The sequence below is a fragment of the Phalangium opilio genome, unplaced genomic scaffold (genome assembly GCF_054372755.1).
Source record: "Phalangium opilio isolate 3A_F unplaced genomic scaffold, DU_Popi_V2 ptg000024l_1, whole genome shotgun sequence".
NCBI lineage: Eukaryota > Metazoa > Arthropoda > Arachnida > Opiliones > Phalangiidae > Phalangium > Phalangium opilio.
Window position 1 is genome coordinate 3,946,090 of NW_028324155.1, and position 22,250 is coordinate 3,968,339.

General features: G+C 38.2%; 2 protein-coding genes across 4 annotated transcripts in view; one reads left to right on the forward strand and one right to left on the reverse strand.

The window, feature by feature from the left end:
- Nucleotides 1-22,250, forward strand: part of mub (poly(rC)-binding protein mub) — a 176,260-nt gene that overhangs the window by 47,780 nt on the left and 106,230 nt on the right. The gene's annotated exons all lie outside the window — the stretch shown is intronic.
- On the reverse strand, nucleotides 2,961-3,950 carry LOC149692254 (poly(A) RNA polymerase gld-2 homolog B-like). The gene is made up of 4 exons (XM_089867537.1): nucleotides 3,508-3,950; nucleotides 3,351-3,445; nucleotides 3,192-3,277; nucleotides 2,961-3,124 (listed from the first exon to the last, which is right to left on the reverse strand). The coding sequence occupies exons 1-4, from the start codon at nucleotides 3,631-3,633 to the stop codon at nucleotides 2,961-2,963; spliced, it is 471 nt and encodes a 156-aa protein (XP_089723663.1). The 5' UTR covers nucleotides 3,634-3,950.

Genomic DNA, 22,250 nt, shown 5'->3' on the forward strand with positions numbered 1-22,250 from the left:
TAAGTTTTGTTTTCTTCTTTTGACCTGAATATGCTTGTTTCTTTGAAAATGCTTCCATGATAAAAGTGACAAAGGCTTAGGGGTTGGGTGAATGTAGTTCTGAACCAATATGTTCATTCAATGTAAAAAATAACGAACAAATTATGCTACATTGTTTTGCCGTTACTAAAGCATCGCATTCCATCTTTTATTTTATTAAACAACAGTCACGGCAAAACTAGTTTAACACTTTCACACATTTTAGATCCAACGCAATTAAGGTTGAATTGTAGTTAAACGTTGATTTCTATTGTGGGTAAAGAACCTTCACAGCCTTGGCGGTAAATTTGCTCAATTCTCTAAAGGGCGATTTTCATCTCCTCTCCTTCAGCCTGTACCTTTTAAACCACTCTAATTCCTAAACTGCCCTTTTGGACTATTACCATCAGCTGCTTCTATAGTTTTTTCTTTCTCTCTCCGCTTCAGCTCTAGGTTTGGTTTAATCGAGTTTTCCACTGATTTGTTCTCCTTTATCGCGTGGCAGTTCACGACTGATTGGTATTCCACTTCGTACAGTATACCGAGGCTTAGCGAGCTAGTTCTGTCCCTTCGTTTAAAATGACCGAAAATGGTCATTGGTTCATTTATTCCGACGACGTCCGAAGAGATTTCTGTCTGGTTTGAGTAATATCTGACCACTACCCCCTTTCTCTCTCTCTCTCTAGCCACATATTTTTTATTCTTTATCAGCTGTAGGACTCGGTGGTCAATGGTAGTGGTAAACTGGTCCCCTTTAGTGGTGAATAGTTCAGAATGGAAGGGTGGAAACTTGGATCATTGAGGGGGCAAGGAGGGAGGGGGGAGTTTGGTAACCGCGGTATGCGATGCGGAATGAGATGGATGAGAATAATTCGAAACAGAACTCCAGAGATTAATAGCGTCTGTCTGCTTTGGCGCTCTCCATTAAGCCGCCCGCTTCCTAAATGACCTTTAAATTAAACAATTCCTTTGGTCAAACTTATTTATATCGTGTTGTAGTTTCGTGTATGGTCTGCTTAAAATTATCTAGTTCAAAAAGTTCATCAAAATTGCTCCCAAGTTAGGCTTAGCATAGATGTTATTGCGAAGAACTGAACTGAACTGAAGGCGTACGTTAGTGAAAATTTAAATATATTGCACCTCGAAAGAAGTATTTTTTTTAATCTCATTCATTTTTAAAGAAGTTTCTCGCTATTTGCAACTAAAGAAACCTTCTCAATTTAAGGGATAGAATTTCTAAAAAGATGCGAATGGAGATATGAGAAATTCAAGATTCGTTTCCAAGTTACCAACCGCGTAAGCCAACCTGCAGATATCGTTCAAATATTCCCTCTACACGAACCAAATATACTATATATATACACCTTTTATATAATATTTAAATTCTACGTTTCCGTATCCGTGGAATGGCATAAATTAATATTTGAAAAGCTCGCTTTCGCTCGCTCCGAGGAGAATTTTATTTAAAGGTAAAAAAAATGTTTGAATTCTATTTCTACAAGTTGATATACAGGGTGTTCCAGACGTGGTGGGGTTCTTTTTGGGTAATTTTGAGTCAAAAATGTTCTATGCCATTTTGCTCTAATTAAGAACCACCGTTTTAAAGTTACGTTTGAGGTGTTTTAGGGCTGGCCCCTTAAATTTAATTAAGAAACTGAATGACAATGATTGCTAATTTGACTATGGGGATCATTCGTAAAACCCCAAAAACCTATTTTGTAACCCTTACTGCGAAATATCATAAAAATTACATGTTTTCTACTCAAAATTGTTTTCCCATATAACCCAATGTACTTCGCTCATACCACCCTTTATGAACCACTCTGTATTTATATATCTATACTATACCTAGCAAAGTTCCAGAGTTTAGAGTTATATCGCTTAAACGTGACCTTTCCTCCAAAGGGCGCGGGGGAAGGGGCGTTCTTTATAGACTTTTTTATATTGGGAATGGTAATAAGACCGTACGTATAGTTCCTTTTCGCTGAGGAAATGGGCATAAAAAATGTAGGATCCTTTGAAATAAAAAAAGAGAGAGAGTCTCTCGATCGATAAATAAAAAGATGCTTAATAAGGTTTTTGCGGGTATTAGGCGAAGGCTAGATCGAAAGGGAAATAATCGTAAAGAGGCTATGGTTGTAGGTATAGGGGGAAAAGGGGGAAAGGCTGTAGAATCGAAACTTCTTCTTTGGGTATAGGTCGCAACTTGTATAAGCTTACGCGAACTGTGAGCGGATTTAATCGAAAAAGCCGAAACGCTTTACCTCAATTTCCACCCCTTTTTTACGACGTGAATGAGTGGAGGAAGTTCGATAGGATGGGGGAACGACTGGATAGGAGATATTTCAACGAAATGATTGTTATCGATTTTTGACATTGCGGTGGTGTGTGGTGCGGGGATTGGTTGGGTAAGAAAGACCTTGTGTCCACGATGTCCTCATTAAAGAACATTATGGCAAACTGAAGTTCTGCATTGAACAGGATATAACGAAGTGCTCAGTATAATTTGAGAGTGAAAAGGGTTCAACTTCAAAGCGAGTTGCCGAGGTCAGGATTTCATTATTCAGGTTGTAGCGAATCATCTAAGGAATGAGGTTTATTTGGGTGGTGAAGGGTCCGGGGTGTATGGGGTGTAGTAGTCACCACCGGACACGGGTGCGTGGTCACAGGGATGTTGGCACCTATAGGGTAGGACGAAGGACCAGACGTATTCACTCAAACTTTGGCGACCAAAAGATGGGCTTACTAGTTCGTCACACTTTCGAATTTGTAGTAGGTGGGAAGTTTTCTGATGGTATTACAATATTGGTAGACCTCCTTAAATATTGATTGGTCCCTTGCTGGCAGATTGCTATAGACGTCATTGGAAAACGGCACAAATATAAATTTAAATAATTTTCTCCTCTTTTTATTTAAATAGACTGTACATTGAGCAAGAAAGGTTAATGTTGCCTTATTGGTTGCATTTCAAAACAGTTAATATTGTAGGTGGAGGTTACGCATTTAGTCCTGAATAGTCTTCCGTAGCTATGTTTGAAAATTTCAATAATACTTTGAAAGTCGTAACCATCGACGTTGTAGGTTAAATTTGAAAGAAGGTAGGGTTCTGCAATGATAATTAAGAGACGTTTTACCTCAATTAACGATATAGACTTCAAAAGAATGTTATTTACCTTCTACGAACATGTAAAATCTTTTGTCAACTTCGCTTTTAGTTCTTTGGCCAGACATTCGAATGGAAACCGCGTTGTTTACGAAGCTGTAAAATATTCCAAGGCGTTAGTTGTATTTGTAAACACGTTTATCATTATATATTCCATCGCTTTCCTTACTCGAAAACATATCCGTAATAGTGCAGAAAACCACAGAATAATTGTCCCAAATTATCATAATTGATGACGAGCTTAGATAACATTTCCTTGAACTCCTAGTCAGAAAAATATTTTAGTCTTTTTTTTTTTTTTACTTTTGTTGACAATGTTCAAGTACGTGGGGTTCAACTTGGAGGCAGGGTAGTACAGGCGGTTTGCACGCCCCTTGCAGATAAGAAATGACCATCATAGCCAGCGCCGGACTGGACAGAGGTATCCTCTTGCCATCCTTAAGTCTGTTCATTTTGACCCATGTTTTTACCGTCACGAACAATGGAGCTAGACGCCAGTCGGCTAAGGTAATTAATTTTCCACACAAATTTAAGTGTTAGATTAACAAATGATAAAAGTTATTATTTACATCGGCAGTAATACATCAGTAAATCGGTATTTTTCATGGCATTTAAGTTGTTGATGCTAATGTCGATCCATAGGGAACTAAAATAACAACAGTGATGCGTAAAAAATTTAATTTAACCAAAAAATTGAAGTAATTATCAATTACTTGTTTATGGTGGATACGTAGGTTAGTAGTGGAACTTCGTGAACTCTCCCTTGCGGTTTCATTATAAACGCTTCAAATACAAATTAATTAATTTAATTTTGACCGTCTTCTTACGATCGGCTGAATAAGTTAGACTTAACGGCATTTATCAAGGTGGTTTGAAACCACTCGAACTTGGTGGGAGCGCAAGGACCAATCAGATTCTATTGGACGGACCAGTAATGTCAGATTCAAATCGCTATCGACTGTGGCCAAACCGGACATGGTTGAACCAACCATAACCAGAGCCATGTCTGTGGCAGCGTGATTGCGAATAAATGTTAAGACGAATTTTAAACTAAGGGGCGGATATGTACTTAACTACAGACCATCAAAAAAGGACTTGAGGAAGGTGTACAACTTAGCCTTCAGTTCTGACTTTGCGCTCAACATTTCTTGACGTTGACGCGAGTTTATGTATAGTTGCCATATTTGTTTCGATAACTGATATAATTTTGGTTGTAAAATAGGGTTTGGTTTAGTTATAAAAGTCAACCTTGGGTTGGGTTAAAAACTTACTGGATCCCAAACTGCTCTGCTCCAAACCGCTCTTTGAGCAAGGTCTGCTTGATTTAGCGATTCTGGTGTGTCCCGACTGTCATGTTTTCTTCTACATTGTAGAAAATAAAATTAGCTGAAATTATATACAGGGTGTTTGTGAAAGGTCCATCAATAATGAAAGGGCGTATTTATTGGGCCATTTTGAGTCGAAAATGTTCTATGACATTTTTCCGTCCGGGCCACTGTTTTCAAGTTATGATTGGAGTAATTTACGGATGACCCCTTAAATTTAATTTAGAAATTGAAAGACAGCGCTAATTTAATGAAGGGGTCATCCCTAAAATATTCAAATCATAACTCGAAAACCGTGGCTCGGACGGCTAAATGTCATAGAACATTTTCGACTCAAAATGGCCCAATAAATACGCCCTTTCATTATTGATGGACTTTTCACAAACACCCTGTATAGGGTTTTTGATATCATTTAATATACTTCAGTCCTTTTTGGATTTCAGGGGAATTTGATGATGAAACTACATCGATAATTTCAATTTCGTCATTATCGCTTTATGTATAAACGAATGTTAATTTTCAAAATAGGCATTGTGAATATTAATTTTCAAAATAGGCATTGTGAATATTAATTTTCAAAATAGGCATTGTGAATATTAATTTTCAAAATAGGCATTGTGAATATTAATTTTTAAAAATAATTAAGATACCTGTTTAATGATGACATATTACTGTTATCGGTCGACATGTTTGAGATATGTAATGTTTATTATAGAAGTCCCTAAAACGCGGTCTTATTCAATCGAGTCTTAAACCATATCTACGCGTTTAGGAACCCGTACTGTGCTTGTTTATTTATATTTATTTATTTATTTTATATGAAATCAAGCGGATTGATATCAAAAGGTTAAAAAATATATTTGGTCTAAAAGTGGATATTTTGTTACCACTTTAATGATTTCCGTTAAAAATAAATACTTTTTGATGATGCCATATTTTCTGGGACGATTGGTGTCCATCATTATAGGGTTTTTTTGTTGGAATTTTTAGGGAAAAATATCTTACAGGACCAAATTGAACAGGAAAAAAAATCTTTTAAGGTTTTTGGCCTATTTTTTACTAGACCTTTGTTATCTTTTGCCCTACTTTTGCTATCCTTCTCTCTTGGAACGAAGTCTAACTAATTTTCGTCTTTTTAGTCCCAAATCAAATCATTCGCGCATTTTCCAGGCCGGTTTGGAATTAATAATGTGGAAATTCAAATCATTGTCGAATTTAAAAAATACTGCCCTAAGTAACGCGATGCGTTTTTTTGCGATATTACCATTGTGATTGCGGTTCAAACCAATATTTTTATGTAATGGTACAATTGACTGTATGTATTCATGGCATACATTTACTTGACTGAACTTTTAATGGGATTGAGGTATCAATTTAGTTTGATTCTGCTTTCACTTAACAACGTAAGTTATTTAATTATTCACGTTTAGTAGTGGTAGTGACTTCGCCATTATCAACATATTAAATCAAAACGAGCAACTTAAGGAATTTATGCGCTCTTTTTGGTAAAATGATAATCATAATTATAACTAGCGCAATTGCCTTAAGTATAGGCTTTCAACGTGACTCTTAACCGAGTTCACGATTTTTATTTTTATTTTTAAAATTTCGAATCCAAGAATTCGTGTGTGTACGAATGGAACGGTGTGAGTGAGGGAGAGAGAATTCGTGCCTTATCCCCGAGTAATGGGAGAACTTAATTATTTCCTTGTAAAGTTTCTACATTTTCGCGTGTCAAGGAAGTCGTGCCGGAGATTTCTAGTTGCTCGAGTGAGAGGAGTGTGTATGTAAAGCTAAGAGAGAGAGAAAGAGTTAAAAGCCGGGCCATCGTCGCCAACTGCGATTATAAAATAACCTTTCCGTTCTTAATTAAACTGCCTTATTTCTCGTTGCCTTCCTATATAATCATCAACACTTGGTTGCTATGAATGTAAATAACTATGAAAGTGTCCACCGAAAACTTTTAATGATCAAGTCATATAAAGTAGTTTTCAAATGGGAACCAAAGCAGAAAACCAGAATCTGGCGTAGGGGTATAGAACTCTGAAGTTTATATCCGCCGCCACAGACGACAGCCCATTTGACATTTATTTTTGCAGTTACTGCTCCGCGCGGTTGCTTTATGCTCTTTATTTTATAATTCGAAATCCTCAATTCGTTCAGAATATACAAGAATATTCAGTGCAGGAGTTGTATAACGTTAATTGGTAAAGTTAGAAGTTGTTAATTTTTGAGGACGTCCTTGTAAAACTAAAGGACTTAACGAATGTCTACAATCCTGTTATATTCGTCTATAACTCGCCCCAAACCATAATTTGTGGTCTTTGCAAATATGGCCCATGGACACGTTGAAGTTAATATGATGGACAGCGACATAATTTGGGCCAAAGCCGTTTGGCAGATGTCCTCAATCGCCAGCGGAAGTCATATGCTAAAATACTAGGTCGAAAAGTGCGATACATTCTTATTAATCGTTATGCAACATTAAGCACTCCGATACCAACAACTCAATACATCAAAGATTACATTTCAAAATTTTCGAAGGTGCTTTAAAGACGGGTCAAGGCTGTGCTAAATTAGTAAACTATATATATTTCTAAGCCCATAATTTAAAGTTAGGCCCATTTCACTCGCCTCTGTAGTTAAGTATAGTTAGTTTCGAGTATATTACACGGTGCGGTCAACTTAGGCTCGGGCCCCGTTTGCACTCCGTCCCTCCTATAAACGTATAAATATTTCGATAGGTACCTCCGCCCCCTTAATCCCGCTCGCAGCACCACGTTGTAAATCGAAGCCATCCGAGTCATTTCCGTTTACATCAGCCATCAGCCGTGATAGAATCTTAATAATCGAGTGGACTGTTCGTGTCGTAGAATGATACCGTCATCCCAACGACCCTAAGTAGCTTTAAGCCAGTCAGCTAGCACCGCTATAGTCTCTCCGTATTTAGCTCGATCGGAATTTCCGAAGATACTGTTGTAGAGGAATGGCGTAAACGCGTTTCCGTATTATTGGGAATTGAAGGATTCGACCGACATTGGACGAGAATAATAATAGCGAAATTGCCAAGAAAAGAGCCGCTATAACCATCCTCCTCCTCCTCTCCTCAACCTTTACGCCCATTGTCAAGAATTCAGATTTCTCTTAAGAATATTGAGCCTTCCTTGACTGACTGTTTTTGTCTCTTGTAAACGCCGTTTCTACACAAATCTTTATGTCATTCACGAAAGACTTGAATTTATTCTTGAGGAATTGCGTTAGTGGTTGGTTCCGATATTAGGATTTTAGCTTTGGGTTCGAAGGTCAAGCTATAATGAAAGGAGTATAGGGGATGGGGGGGGGTTTAAATGTAGCTCGAGGTAAGTAATAGAGAAGGAACTGGCGTATTACAAACGATGGTATACCTATACCCTAACAATCTCTTTGTGATTTCCGCTCCCCTGAGTCTCTAGAGCCTATAGTCGAGTCCGTAATAGTCATTATCCCCAACCTTGTCGATTCCGTTATGAATGTTTACTAAGATTTCCACCATCTAGTTCCATACTATAGCACCATCCCTTCCTCTCTCCTTTTGCTTCTACACCTATACGATATTGGTGATCGGGCCTGGTGTTTTGAATCATCACCTACGAATTATAGTGTGGAGGGGTCGTGTATTGCGAACGCGCGGAATTCCGTATCAAAGCTTACGGGGTTCCTCTGCACCATCCTTCGTCCCGTATGTCTTCCTCCATCGGCGTTCATCCCTTTGCCATAGCCGTATTTAATATATAGTCGCTAAGCCTAACGCCACCTTGCACCGAAACTCTCTAGCATTAAACGGCTGTAAAGCCACTACGGCGCAGAAGGGTGGATAGGAAGAGAGTGATCCTTGCAGTTGGTAATGAAGATTAATTCCGTTGTTAGACTTCGGCGGGTTCTGGCTGGGCCCCGGCCCAACCCAACCCGACCGAGTCTAGGCCCTTTAGCCCGTATAGCGGCATCTCTCTCTCTCTCTCCTAAATACCCTTCCACTAATGCTTTCCTATTCCTTCTCGCGTAATAGGTGTACGTGCTAGAGAGTCGAGATCTTCCGCGCCTATAATGAATCGCTAATAACGAGAAAGGCGTCTTAAGTTGGTGGCTCACCTCACCTTTAGATTTTAAAGCGCCTTCCGAGAGGGCTCGTCTGCGTGTATACGTACGCTCTTTTCTCTTTTACGTCCGTTGTTGCTTGGGCCACCAGTCTATTCGACCTCCGCCCCGGTCCCGTTTGAACTCTCGGGGATCTTTATTTCTTGGCCCCCGCTTATACGTATATTATCTCAAAATTCGCTACTATATCCTTCTCCTCTTCCTCCTCCCCTTTCTCTTTACTCTAATTAAAATTTCCTTTTATGATGGGCTGGCTGGCTACTGGGCTTCTATCTCCCGCGGACCACCTTCTCCTCGGAGTCCCGAAGCTATACGTACGTACACCTCCTTTTCTATAGAGAGCGACTATTGCTTATCGGGTTTTGGAAAAGTTTATCGAACTCGCTTTAGGCAATAATATTTAAACCTCCCGAGGTATTTTCTGATAATTTATATGGAAGGGTTTAGGCTCTTCAATTTAATCGTATACGCTTTTATTCTTGTTTTTGGGAACAAAGTTGCCTAGCTCGTTTCCCGCCCGAAATGAGATAGACTTTAAACATTTACCTCGCGCACTTTCCAAATTTCCTATTCGAAATGGAAATAACTTACTGACTGAAACTTTGGAAATTTAATTTCGGTATATTTCCCTAATTTGACGTAATTGGGAATTAATTTGTACTAGACTAATGAGGCCTAGACTGAGTATAACTGCCGGAATAAAAGTAAGAATTGTATTACCTTCTCAAATTCAAACCTTCTTCACTAATTGGAAATATTATATATCATAAGTACTTATGATATAAATGAAAATCTAATTTTGACTTAACCTTTAACTATTTCTCAAAATTTATTAATTGAATTTTTATGTCCATAGCAGTTTTGAATTTTTTGATAACAGACAGATTGGGGTGAATCCTTCCCCCCCATATAATTTTTAATTTAAAACCATAACGATATAAAAATTCGATAAAGCATTATTAAAGTGGAGATAGTGTTTGGGTGGGAGGTGTAGAGATTTTTTTATGAAATGTAGGTCGAGAGATGAGTCCACCGACTGTTTTTGATTCGACAATACGTCAACGGAGACCTCTATTAGGGATCCGAGAGAGCATTTGCATCGTCAAACTGTCAGTTATTGATTTTTCCATCTCTTTACTACGTGTACCTACCCCTAAACGAGCTGGGGTCCAGAGGTCCCCACCCCATCCCCCCCCTGGTTGAGGTTTATTTCCTTCTTCCCTCCCTCTCATCTTTCGGGGGGGGGATGTTCGATCAGTTTAGACCTCTAAACTCCCTAAAACTATTCGGTTCGGTTCTCCTCTTTCGCGGATTGTCTTCCATTAAAGATCAAATATTATGCAAGCGGTAAAAATGTGGCGAACTGCCAAAACCACCACCAGCACCGATGGCCGACGCCATTTTTGACCAAGTCGAATGTCAGCTAGCGGCATTCCTGAAGGGCACGCCACGTACATGGAGTCGCTCGCTGCTCGGTGGTGATTCCCGTTGCCTAGCGATGAACCTTCTCCTGATACTCACTACTCCCGTTCCCACCCATTTACCAACTCCTCCTTCCTCTTCCCTCGGCAATCGACCGCCGTTTCTGATAAGCCGCGAAAGATGCAAAAGCCTTCTCTCTCTCATCTCTATTTCGGAGGTTCAGGATGAAAATATCGTAACTTGAAAAATTTATGATAAATTAAATTTTAATGTACCGCCTAACTTTCATTGCATGGACATACTAACTAGTCCCAATTCCTCGATGTATTAAAATTATAGCTTTAAATAGTAATTTAGTACTTTGATGTAGATCTTGAGGGATGTAATTTATTCGTCTTTAATTTTAGCGTAGTTAAAGTTATTAAAATCTTGACTGAATTCGTTAATTTACAGATACGTATTTAAATTCAAAATTCGATGCATTTACATACAGAGTTTACTGCAAATATTTGATCTTCATCGTTGTATGAATTTTTATAAAAATACATTTTCATTTGATGTAGATTATTTTGCAGTTAAAACACGTGCTTCCGGTGCCACCAGACAATTGGGGATACTGTGAATCGAATTCCATGAAAGATAGGTAAGGTAGCAAAGTTTAATCTTCTTAAAATAATGAAGATTGAAGATTTTCGATTATCTCTATGGTTTCAAATCGAAAGTTACGATATTGCGTGATGTTATTAGATATGGAAAATATAGCCTATTCCCCCTAAACTAACAGATAGGTGTATTGTCTCTTTCGTCTTGCCTTCGGTTACTAGGGGCTACCGACCTTATCTTTTATGGTCCTGAAGTCTCCCTGACTATAAATTTGATATTCTGATATTCGCAGCTCTTTGATTTGGAACAGGCATTTCATTCCCCTCCAATTCCTTCCCTTATTATTTTGATTGGTTATTATTGAAAGGATGACTATTATTTCCCCGCGGTCCTTATAGTTCCAAATGTAGACGATGGAATTTTGGGGAAGACTGTAGTGATAAGGATGGATAATTTTCCTCTTCCCTCCTTCCTTCATCTAGCGTCGACTCACTCGTTCAATAAAGAGATGACGTACAGCAATGATGTTATATACGTTCCACTGTTTTCTACTACTACTACTAATAGTGTTTATAGACGGGGAATAGACCTACTAGATGGCGCCTCTATGTTTAAAGAGCTTTCCTTCGATCATTCTGTCGCTCGATCGAAATTTCATCCTTCAGGCAAGTTCTTCTCTATATGCTCCTCTCTTGGTCTTGGGTTGGTAATTCCGGATTTTTTTCTCTCGTTCTCTCTCTCCGAGGTTGTTCCATGAATACCTATATACTTTTAAGGGCTGGGTTTGCTTGTATATGCTTGTATATTGATTGAGAGGTTTTTCTTTCTTTTTTTTTTTGGAGCAAAAGAATGACGTGTTTGGAATAACAACGAATTGGACGTAAATTAAAGGGTTAATAATGCAATTGAATGACCTGTAGGTTGACCCTTTTTACCACTTGTAATGAGTGTACGACGGTTTATCTTAAAACAAAGGTTGGTTGTGTTTTTTGAAACGATTTTCTATCTACCTTTGCCAGTGTGATACTCTTTTGCGCTAAACCTGGTTGACTAGCGCTGTTTATACTCCCTTTAGGCCATTATACAGTTGGACAAAGCTATTTCTAATTGGGAATTAACCCAGTTTGCGTTAATTTTATATGAACTAATTTTCTCCTAAATTATTTTTTTTATTGAGCAAGAAAACATTTTGGGTTTTATTTGTCGTTCGGTAACCCTATTTATTTTCACGCGCAATTCTTTTCTTTACCTTCTTTATACCTGAAAGAGGAAGCCCACTTTTCTCTTCAAATATTGATTCTTCTTTTATAAAATAAAAACAACCGGTGTAGGCCTATAGGTCTAGTAAAAAACAGAAACAAAAACAAAAAATGGAGGGAAAAAGAATGGCAAACCCTCTCTCGATCTCGACGAAAGTTATATGGGACAAAACCTAAACCACGTTCCCTTTTTCGTATCATATACTTGTATGATAATAAATCTTCCAGGCATGAAACTGGGGTAGATAGATACTCTTTTTTTACTAGTTGACTATTTTTGGTAATCTTTGCCTTTACCCCCTAGAGGTTAACTTCTCTCATGATCCCTAAAACACCCTATATACGAAACACTTGGGTGAAAAATGTACCTACCGTACACTGTTTAACCGAAACTTAGCTTTAAAAAAATAACTTTAGAAAATTCTCTAAAAACCCTAAATTTACCGCCAAAATACGTGTCGAATCTTTATTGTAAGTTTGGCGAAGTTGGAAGAACAATTTACATTTCAAATTCCTGCTTTTTCTTTTTCTTTCTTCTTAGTTCCTTTTATATTCTTTACTCTGTGGAGGCTTTTTTATTATCGAAACTTCTACTCCCACTCGCATATTTAACCGAAAATGGTGAGAAAAAAAAATTAGGAGTGAGGCATTTTAAAACTCTTTTCCTTTTATTTTCGTGTCTGCAATATAGACTATTTTATCTAGGAACCTTATAGACGTTTGCATTAATTCCAAAAGAGGAGCAAACACATCAGAGGCGGGAAGGGGAGATCACCTTCTTGCTTTATTTCTCTCTCGCGCCAAGAAGTACGGCCGCTAGAGGCGCGCAGCTCGAGTCGACTAGCCTCCCTCCGCGTGTAGTGAACTCGGTCTCTCTCTGTCTGCGGTTGGCAGTTGGCGCGAGGGGAAATAATCTCCCCCACTCGCCTTGTGTTGGTTTCTCTGCGAGTTATTAATGGAATATTCTATTACTATTACGGTTTTGGTTGTCCCGTAAGCAATTTGAGAGAATTGCTTTTATAATGTAATTATATTTCTGCGGGGATAATTTCGATTTAGAATGTCCTTTTCCGCCGCCCCCTCTGATACCTCCGGCCATCTTTTCTATTATTTTTAGGTCCTATTTCTTTTTTTTCTTATTTCCACAAGCCTTAACTGCGAAAGAGAGAAAATAGGATTTAAACTGTGGAGTTTTAAAGGAGGTTTCTCTTTATATATATAATAAAACTCTTGAAACCAGACGTCTGAATTCCCCTAGAAACTTTTCCACCTGTTCCACTTTCTTTCGGCAACAACTTTCTCTCTCTCTCCAAAGTCGGATGGATCTTTTCGTTTTTGGTCCTTAAATAACCCTACTGAAATTAACAGATGAAGTGGTTGAGAAATTCGGGACAATCAAATTTCGTCCATTCAGCTACATTCTCTACAGGAATATTAATATACCAACCAACCTCCGGAACACTATCTCATTTTCTTATAACATTTTCTCGAAATGAGAAGTAGGCTAGCTGGAACCGTTTAGCAATTTCTACCCACTTGGACTAAATTGCGCCTCTCCCATTTCGCATCCGTAATATTTTGAATTAGAGTAGACATATGTAGAGAATGTTATTTTTTTTTTGTGACCCTAGAGAGACTTAAAAGCTGCATTTTTGAAAATCCCTTTTAATTTCCTGGACGAAATATCGCTCTACTCTATTATATGCTCCTTGTTGGAAATGGAAAACGCCCCGCTTTCTGAATAAAGATTGGTCTTAAGGTTCAGAGAGTAGAAATGAGTAATTTTCATTGCTTGTTATAAGTCCGAGCGCTGAAAGTACCTTTTTTAATTTTATGCAAATGAGTAACCAACTTCTTTAAATATATTATTATTTACTCGTAGAGCAAGATGTTTATGGTTTAGATGGCACAACGAAATCAAATGGGGTCCTATATTTTATATTTAAACGTTGATAAATATCTATAATTAGCAATTGATTAAACTACACTGGTTTTGATTCAATACTGTATGCCAAATTTAGCTTATTTAAAGCTTAGCTTCCTCCTTTAATAAAGAAATACATTAATATTAAATGAAGCCTTCATTAGTTAGAAAAAGAAAAAAATACGTAATATATAATTTAAAACCCTTGTCCTGAATTGACAATACAATAATGATAAAACTGATGACATAAAAACATATCGATTTGGAGGAGGGGTTGTTTATGGTTTACAATTACGGCTATATCATTAGTGATTTATCTTTTCTTTCTTATGTACGAAACAAAGTTGTTTATCTTCGGTAAAAAAGTCACCGTAACAATTTATCTCTGCAGACTCTCGCTGGCTCGCTCTCGGGTTAGTAATCTTTCCGCAAAGTTTGTCGTTCAAAGGAAAACTTATATAGAAGGCGATAGTGGTTAGTTATAAGGCCGTTAAAAATTGTAAGACCCAGCGAGCGCCCTGTTTGGAAGCCATCTTTTACCACCTAGGTATATGCGGAAGGCTTTCTCAATTATTCTTCGATCTTTTGCCTGCAACCCTCTTAACCCCTGGATATACCTTTTCTCCCCAAGGAGGTTAAACTTAAAGGCGATTTTCTTTTCCTTCTTGAGGAAAATTTTCCTTTCCATGCAGCCAGCGAGCAAGCAACCTCTCCGCTCGTATTTCATTCTTTTGGACCTGGATTTATGGTTGACCGTTAAGAGGTAATTGAGAAAACCTCCTTCTAACCCTTAGTATACGTCCGCCAACCATACTACTCGAAATGTAGTCCATATATTTGACAATTTACTGCAGGACCAGCGAACGGCCCTCCTCCTTTTCTGACTTCTATACTTCCCGAGTCTTAAATTTCTTTTTTTGGCTTCCCCCAAAAGATTTTTACGACAAATTTTTCAATGACCTTTTATTACGAAAGATCTCGGTGGTGCTTGGTGCTGGTGTGATGATGAGAGGCCAAGAACTTAATATCCACCACCGCGAGCTGAATCAGAGAGAATTCGTAGCGCGAGGAGTTGAAATAGAGCTTCTTTTTGTTCGCGACTTACCATAACTCATCTTGATACACGATACAAACAAGTGTACGACGTCTACTCATAGCTCCTTTCGATGTAAATCACTCTCATGATCCCCCAAGCTTACAGCGCAGGCGCTAAAAAGCGGGATGGAAGACAAAGTTCTACCCCCGTGTCTTTCCCTCATGATTTCATAGCAAAGAGTTAGGGGCTGCAGACAATTCTACTCTTCCAGCAAATAATTCTTTCTGGTTGCAGCTTTTACTCCATTTTATTTTTATATGTATTTTTGTCACCTCTTTTCTATAGCCAAGCCATCTTTACGACAGTTTTGCGCCATACTTATAAAACGTTATTTAGCTTAGTTGTCAAAATCTGGCTGGATTTTTTTATTGTCTTTGTTCGTAAGCGAAGATTTTTTTCCTTTGCCGTTATCGACCAATATGAAGGAAATTTGGTGGAGTAAGGATTAAATCGAGGACACATTTTTACTACTTTTGATGATAAAATGTTCTAATATTCCGTCCAGTCAAAATTAATGGCCTTTGTCGGTTTTTCCTTTCTCTATACTCTCCCGCTCGCTCTTTTCCTTTTGACTTATAACTCACCGCGCTCTAGTTAAATACGAGGTCAAAGAGTTTTAAAATAAGACTCTCTGGTTTTCGATGGTGGTTAGGTTTTATTCCTTATTCAGCCCTTTTCCTTATAGGAGTCACGGTTAATGACATTTTTCCCAATTTAACATACCTTCGTATAAAATTTGATATAAACTGAACTTTTTTCCGACATAGGCCTACTCGTTAAAAGTAATGGTAAACCTTTTCTGATTATCGAAACTGACTTTCTTCGGCGTGAGACAGATCAAATCGAACATATCTCTAAACTTATGAATTGTAGAATATAATTAGTACTTTCAGATAATTAGAAATTAACTCAAGGCCCAAATGAATATAAAGTCTTATAATGAATGTTATCTTGTACACGATGCAATTTGTTATACAGATTTTCCAAATTGATCTCTTCCACTCTGCATCATATATAGTTTTTCAAAGTTAAGATTTAGAAGGAATTTTCTTAATTGGTTATTGAATTTTTCCCTTCCTTGCCTCTCCCGTTCGTTAATATTTCCCTAGTCGCTCTTTTAGATTTTTCTCCCTTGTTTTCGACTTCTTAAATAAACTCTCAATCGATGGCAGTTTACCCTAACCCCGTTTATTTAAAAGTATGGATGCCTCCTTCATTATTGAACCGAGGAGTCGAGGACGGGCGGGTTGACTGCTTCGAGTGCTGTCCCAACCTTCCTTCCTTCCTTCAACATCTCCCCGTCATTCCTTAACACGCGGGCGCCCTTCCTTGGCACCCTTAGTCGTTTAGGGGCCAAAATAACGAAGCAAATTATGTGGAGCACCTACAAACTAAAGGGGAGTTTGAACTGAATTGCTCTTGTTATTTTAGTTTCTCTAAACCATATTTATTTTTGTTACTTTAAATTGTAGCTAATAATTTATAATAATATATTATATTATGTATCATTATTTAAAACCTGAAATAAGTATATGCACGTGTATGCATTTTCAAGAGCGCATATTGATTTTTTTTTTTTAAAAAAGGGTGCGAAAAGAAAGAAGAATCTTAAGTTCCCCATTCTTCTTAGGCCTTGGCACTTACCTAATCGGTAAGCCTAATATTAGTCCAATGTAAATTCTCTCGATTCTCGATCATTTTCTTTCGTGCCCTGTCACTAACTTCCATATAAAATTTGGTCATTTCCTGACGTCGCCGGCGTAAACCACGCCTCTTTCCGTGGCTTTAATGTAATTGCTTGTATCCCCGAGATCCGATTATACACATTTTCGTCAAATTATTTCCGTAACGTTTATTAAACCCTTCAATTCACGTCATTCCCCATTTACTATAGAATAATCGCCTTTAAGCCAGCTTTTCGGTGAACACTGGAGTGTAGCGGGTGAAACACTTTTACAGGCGCAAGTAGAAAATACATTACTCCTGTAAGTCAGCTTCTCCCTGAACACTGGAGTGTAGCGGGTTAAACACTTTTACAGGCGCAAGTAAAAATTCATTTTTCGCCTGTAAGCCAGCTTCTCCGTGAACATTGGAGTGTAGCGGGTGAAACACTTTTACAGGCGCTTGATTCTTGTATTGTATTTTATTGTATTTTTTATACTATTGTTCCGGACCTGTGAACACCAAGAGTGTTCCTCCCTGATTTAAAAGGGATTGTTTTCAAAAAGGTCAATAAAATATTCATTCATTCATTCATTGTAGAAAATACTTGGATGTATTCTTTAACTGAAAACAATAGTTATTTTCTAACCCCCAGAAGTCGGAACTAAAGTTTAAATTAACAAACCGTTTTCTATACTATAAAAATCAGTCGAAAGTATTTTCCAAATGTAACAGTGGATAGATAAATTTTATAGAAAAATCTATTCCCCTGATACGGTAGTTTTTATTCGCCCTCCACCGCGAAATTGAAAAAAAGAGTGAAGAATTTCGTCGAGCTGTTTATATTTTTTATTTTTGCCTTTAGTTTTTCCTATCTACAATACCGATATAAGCCCATAATTTTTCAGTATATACATTTCCCAAGTTTCCATTAGGAAAATGTCACCCAAAAGTTTTCGGAAGTAAAAAAATTGGAAATAAAATAAACGAGGCCACTAGGTCTATCCTATTATTTTACAATGAAATTTTTTTAGATATATTTTCTCTCTCTCAGAAATGACCCGATAATCCCACCCCTTCCTCCCACAAATATTATTCTTCCTTAGGCCTAATAATCAATAACATAACCAACTAGAGTTTTCGAATATATATCTGTATATTTTTTGATCTGGGATTCTGAGAAGTTGAAGCGCATTTTATTCAATTTGTTAGAAAAAAAAGTATTCAAATAAAAATATAGTATTCTCGAATCATTCCTTTTTTTCTCGAGGAACCAAAAGTTGTAGATATAAAAAAATGTTTTATTTTCTTGGTATTAGAAATATGATTGTCCCAACTATAACTGTCTTTGATCTTGAACTACTACTGAATATTTTTAGGTTATTTTGGTTTTTTGTCGTCTGCTGTAATTTCGAGTAATTAGGCGTAATTTTTTCTAGTCTTTTAAATTTGAAAAGAAATTTATATATAAATAAATAAATACGTATTATTTTAGAATACTTTAAATCGTAGTAATAAAAACTAAAAATCGATAATTTTTCATTTTTTTATTCGAAGGAGGTTTGATCCGTTTTGCTTGCTTATCGGATGAAAACTAGTTTTGAGGGAGAGTAGTATAGAGCAACAAATCGATGCCATATTTTTTCCCCCCGCCGATTTCTAAAGTACCCTTCCATCCCCCAAAAGACCCTTTCTTCAACAGCCGTTTCCCTCTTTTTTTCTCTCTTTTTCTCTTATACTTCTCTCTCTCACTATAAGAAAAGAATGACTGAAAAAAATAAATGAAATGAAGAAAAAAATCGGGATTAAACCATGTCTATTGTCGACTTTTCCAAAGGATTCGATCGAATTTTTAGAGAATAATAATAATAATAATAATAATAATAATAATAATAATAATAATAATAATAATAAGAGAAGGGAACCATATTGGTCCAAAACGGTGGGTAACGTGAGTCCGTCCAATCTCAAAAATACCATGAAAATTTGCGCAGCGTAAACCAACTAACAAATGTCACTTTTAACTTTCCCCTGGCGTTGTTCACTATAATGTCAAAAACTTGATTTGGTTTCGCGACGCTGACATCAACAAATCCATTTACAAAATTCGGATTAGACTCTGAAAGTTCTATTACTTGTTTTTCCACATTCCCCCTTACGACATTAAACGTCACAACGACGAAAAAACTCTTGCCAATCAGGATAGGGAAGGTATTTTGATTTTAATAACAGTCTTCATTATTATAGCCGTTAAGAATTATGCGTTAAGTGACATTACCTTCTGATATCTATCAGCAGTTCACAATTAAAATTTAAAACCCAAAAGTGACACAGTATTAGTTTCCTACGTTTTCCTGAGCTTTTAAGTCTCCGGAAGATTCAGTGATAATAATTAAAAGCTCATTAACTTAATCCCTTAACATCTGGCTCGTGCTCATTACGAAACATACCCATACATATCATTTTATATTTCTATTTCTAAGAAAAAACAAGAAATAAATGGCGTTTTTTTTTTGAGCCCGCACCGGTAGCACGAACTGCGCTACGTGTAAATGAGTATATATTGGACTGCGGGGATAATCTCCAAGGGGTTTTAACGGCGGGGGAAAGAGGTGTAATGGTCAAATCACGGGTTTTTGGTAATGTTGGGGTCTCTCTTTCTTTTAATTTATGTGGGAGCGAATTGGAGGCTAACGAGTGTGTTGTCTGCGTGGCCCGCCGGGCTCTTGACGATCTCTATCCAACCCAACCCCCCTTGGCCTCTCCAGCTCGCTAATGGACGTCCCCCGATGACCCTTTCTTCGCTAAACTCTCGGCTTGATTACCTCTCTTCGGTTCGGTGTTGTTTTCTTTTTTTTTCTTTATTTTTGGCGCGAGCTTCTTTCCCGGCCCGTTTTCTTTCTTTCACGGAGTTGAAATCCCAACTGAATTTTACTGACACCGACTTTCACCCCTATACTGATTCTCCAACCCCGGGTTCGACCTCAATACCTCCAGGAGGCGGCGAGTCCATCTTCAACCCTAACCAATGTGTTGAAGAAACGTGGCGCGCGGGATAGTTTACGTGGTGAGATGGTTGGGGAAAATTGGTAGTCAATGCGGTAGTTTTTGTTTTTTAGCCTATAGGCCTAGTGGTATGTTCGTTTTTGGACCAAAAATAATTGGTATATTGAGTTCATTTGGGGGAAAACAGTGTTTTAACCATCTTAACTATTAATTCTAAAGGGAATAAAGGGTCAGAGTGTTAGAAAAAGGGTAAATCAACGGTAGTATCCTAGCTTCTAGCTTGGTTGGAAAGAGTGACGTGAAAACGACGAGCCAATTAAGAAACGTTAGGTTCTCCTTCCCAATGAGATCTCGACTCTCGACCCTTTTTGGGGAATAGGCCTTCATCGACCATTCTTCATCGAATTACGAGCCAAATAGTTCTCACCTACTCACTCACTCACGAGGTCCGGCGAATCATGGCTGTCTTTCAGCGGCGGCATGCACCCTAGCCCCCCAAACTTGCTTCTTGATTGAATCTTATTTGGGTTGATGGGTTACAAATTCTCCTTTTGAAGAGAACCAGACCTATCTGTCTGTCTTTCTTTCTGCCACTCTAAGGTTAAGTAAAAAATAATCCCTGAACATTTTCTGGCGAGTTATTGGTCTGGCTGTATATAGGTGTGGTTTTCTATATATCAACCCAAGTTTCAGAAGATTTTTCCCCCATTTTTCTTCAGAGTTAAGTACTTTATTGTCTTAATCCCGACAAAGTTGGAGAGGTTTCCCACTAAAATATAAAAAAGAAATTCTCTTTGTTTAACCAGGGTCCTTTTATAGTGGTCATAGCGCTCGCCTAGCTTACGACACATTGAAGCGTTGCGTACCTTATGCATTTGAAAAATCGCGCCAAAGCTTGCATTCTAGGACCATCTACATAAAAGGACCCTGCAGATTAAACTAACGGGAATGCGAGTGATACGTGTCTCTTCTTCATATATCCATGCAAGGAGCGATTTGATAGAATTTCCTTGGCAGAATCTAAAGGTAGTTTCATTGCAGTGTGTCGACCCCCTCCGGCCTCCTCCTTGCCCCTGTACTTTTTCTTAAGCTTCTCTCCTCCCTTTTGTTCTTTTTATTTCTGGATGGTTGGATCGTATATCTCTTGTTTTATAAGAAGAGGAGGGGTCGCCTCTTTTCTCATTTAAAATTCTCTCGAGTGGTCCGGCCGCCGGTAGAAGTTGCGGATGAGATGCGGTACAGTGTGGTGCGATGCGAGGCTGCCCTGCCAGGGTGGACAGAGAGTAAGCTTATATCCCTTAAAGGAAACTGCACGAGGGAAAGTAAAAGTGATGTTTTCCTTTTTGAAATGGAAAGGGCGTTGCTTGGCCCCGAAACTTTTATCCTTTCGGTAAACTTGGTACACGCGCCACCTGCTCGAAATTGAGACTCTACACCCTGGGCTCTCCCTTCCCCTACCCCCGGTTGAATTTCCCCCTCTTTCTAGGATCGCCCTATCTTTCTACCGGATTCGCTTCTCTCAAGACGCTGCATTGGACGTCGGCGTCGTAAAAGATTCACCCTTTGAGACTTCAAAGCTACTTCGAAGTGGGATGCACTAGGTTACTCCGGAATCCCTCCGGTTCACCGTCCTCCATCTCTCCATCCTTACCTATCTTCCTCTGGTATCGCATCCCGCGCTAATTATCATTTCTCCTGACGAGAAGGAAGATGCTGCGGAGTTTTCTCCTCTGCGGATAGCGATCCCCATCACGCTTTCGTCTTTCCGTGCACCAGCAGCATCCTCCCTTGGATTTCTTCCTTCCGTCTTGATTATCTCGATCGCTTTAGTGTTTTGGGCCTTGGCTCTTGGACGCGCTCTCTGTTTAGTTTTAGGCCTACTCCCCCCAAATAACATTCTCTATTTCTCTCTTAAATATTTAAACCCACTATTAGGCTCTCTTTCTAGAGATATTTCGAGACGCGGCGCGCGGGCAAGTCCAGTTTCCTAAATGGTTTAAAGCCCCCTACGTGATCGGAATAGTTCAAACTAAAACAGATGTTTTCGAAACTCGTAAAGGGGTCTTTTATCAAGCTTCCCGCGTATATCCTTTTCTCTTTCCTAAAACTCAACCAGTTTCCCCTCCATCTTTCCTTCAAAATATTCTCCTCAACCTCGGTAGGAAAATGGCTTTGTAACTCGACATTCCGAGCTGGTAGAACAAGTCGAAAGGCGGCGAGCTCGGGGGGAGCTACCTCGGTTTAGGTATTCAAACTTAACTCTTTAAGCTAACGGGATATATTTGCGAGCACGAAAGGGGAGAATAATGTAATAACTGAAGCGTATACTCGTAGTTTTGAAGCTTAACAATTGAGCTAGAACATCTTTAACGTCAGAGAAGATATGTCCCTTTGTCTTTTGACGCGATTCACCAAAATTAGAAAATTCTCGACCTAACGTAACGTATAGCTTACGCTGTTGACTCTATTTGAAAATTAGACAAATTCTCACGTGCCATTATTAAATTCACTAACTTTGTGTATAAATTTGATTTTGATGATTCATTATTGGTTGATTTGAAATTAATCTTGTCAATAATGCCATTATTGATGTTTAACGCAATATTGAAATTGGTGAACATCCTTACGTCGTCTGCTT

Bases quoted from the DNA above. Each gene is read 5' to 3' on its own strand.
- LOC149692254 (XM_089867537.1), bottom strand. From the start codon at position 3,633: ATGAACAGACTTAAGGATGGCAAGAGGATACCTCTGTCCAGTCCGGCG. The intron at 3,446-3,507 runs GTACTTGAACAT...TTTTCTGACTAG, and splicing joins GCCTCCAAGTTGAACCCCAC to GAGTTCAAGGAAATGTTATC. The intron at 3,125-3,191 runs GTAAATAACATT...TTATCATTGCAG, and splicing joins ATTTTACATGTTCGTAGAAG to AACCCTACCTTCTTTCAAAT.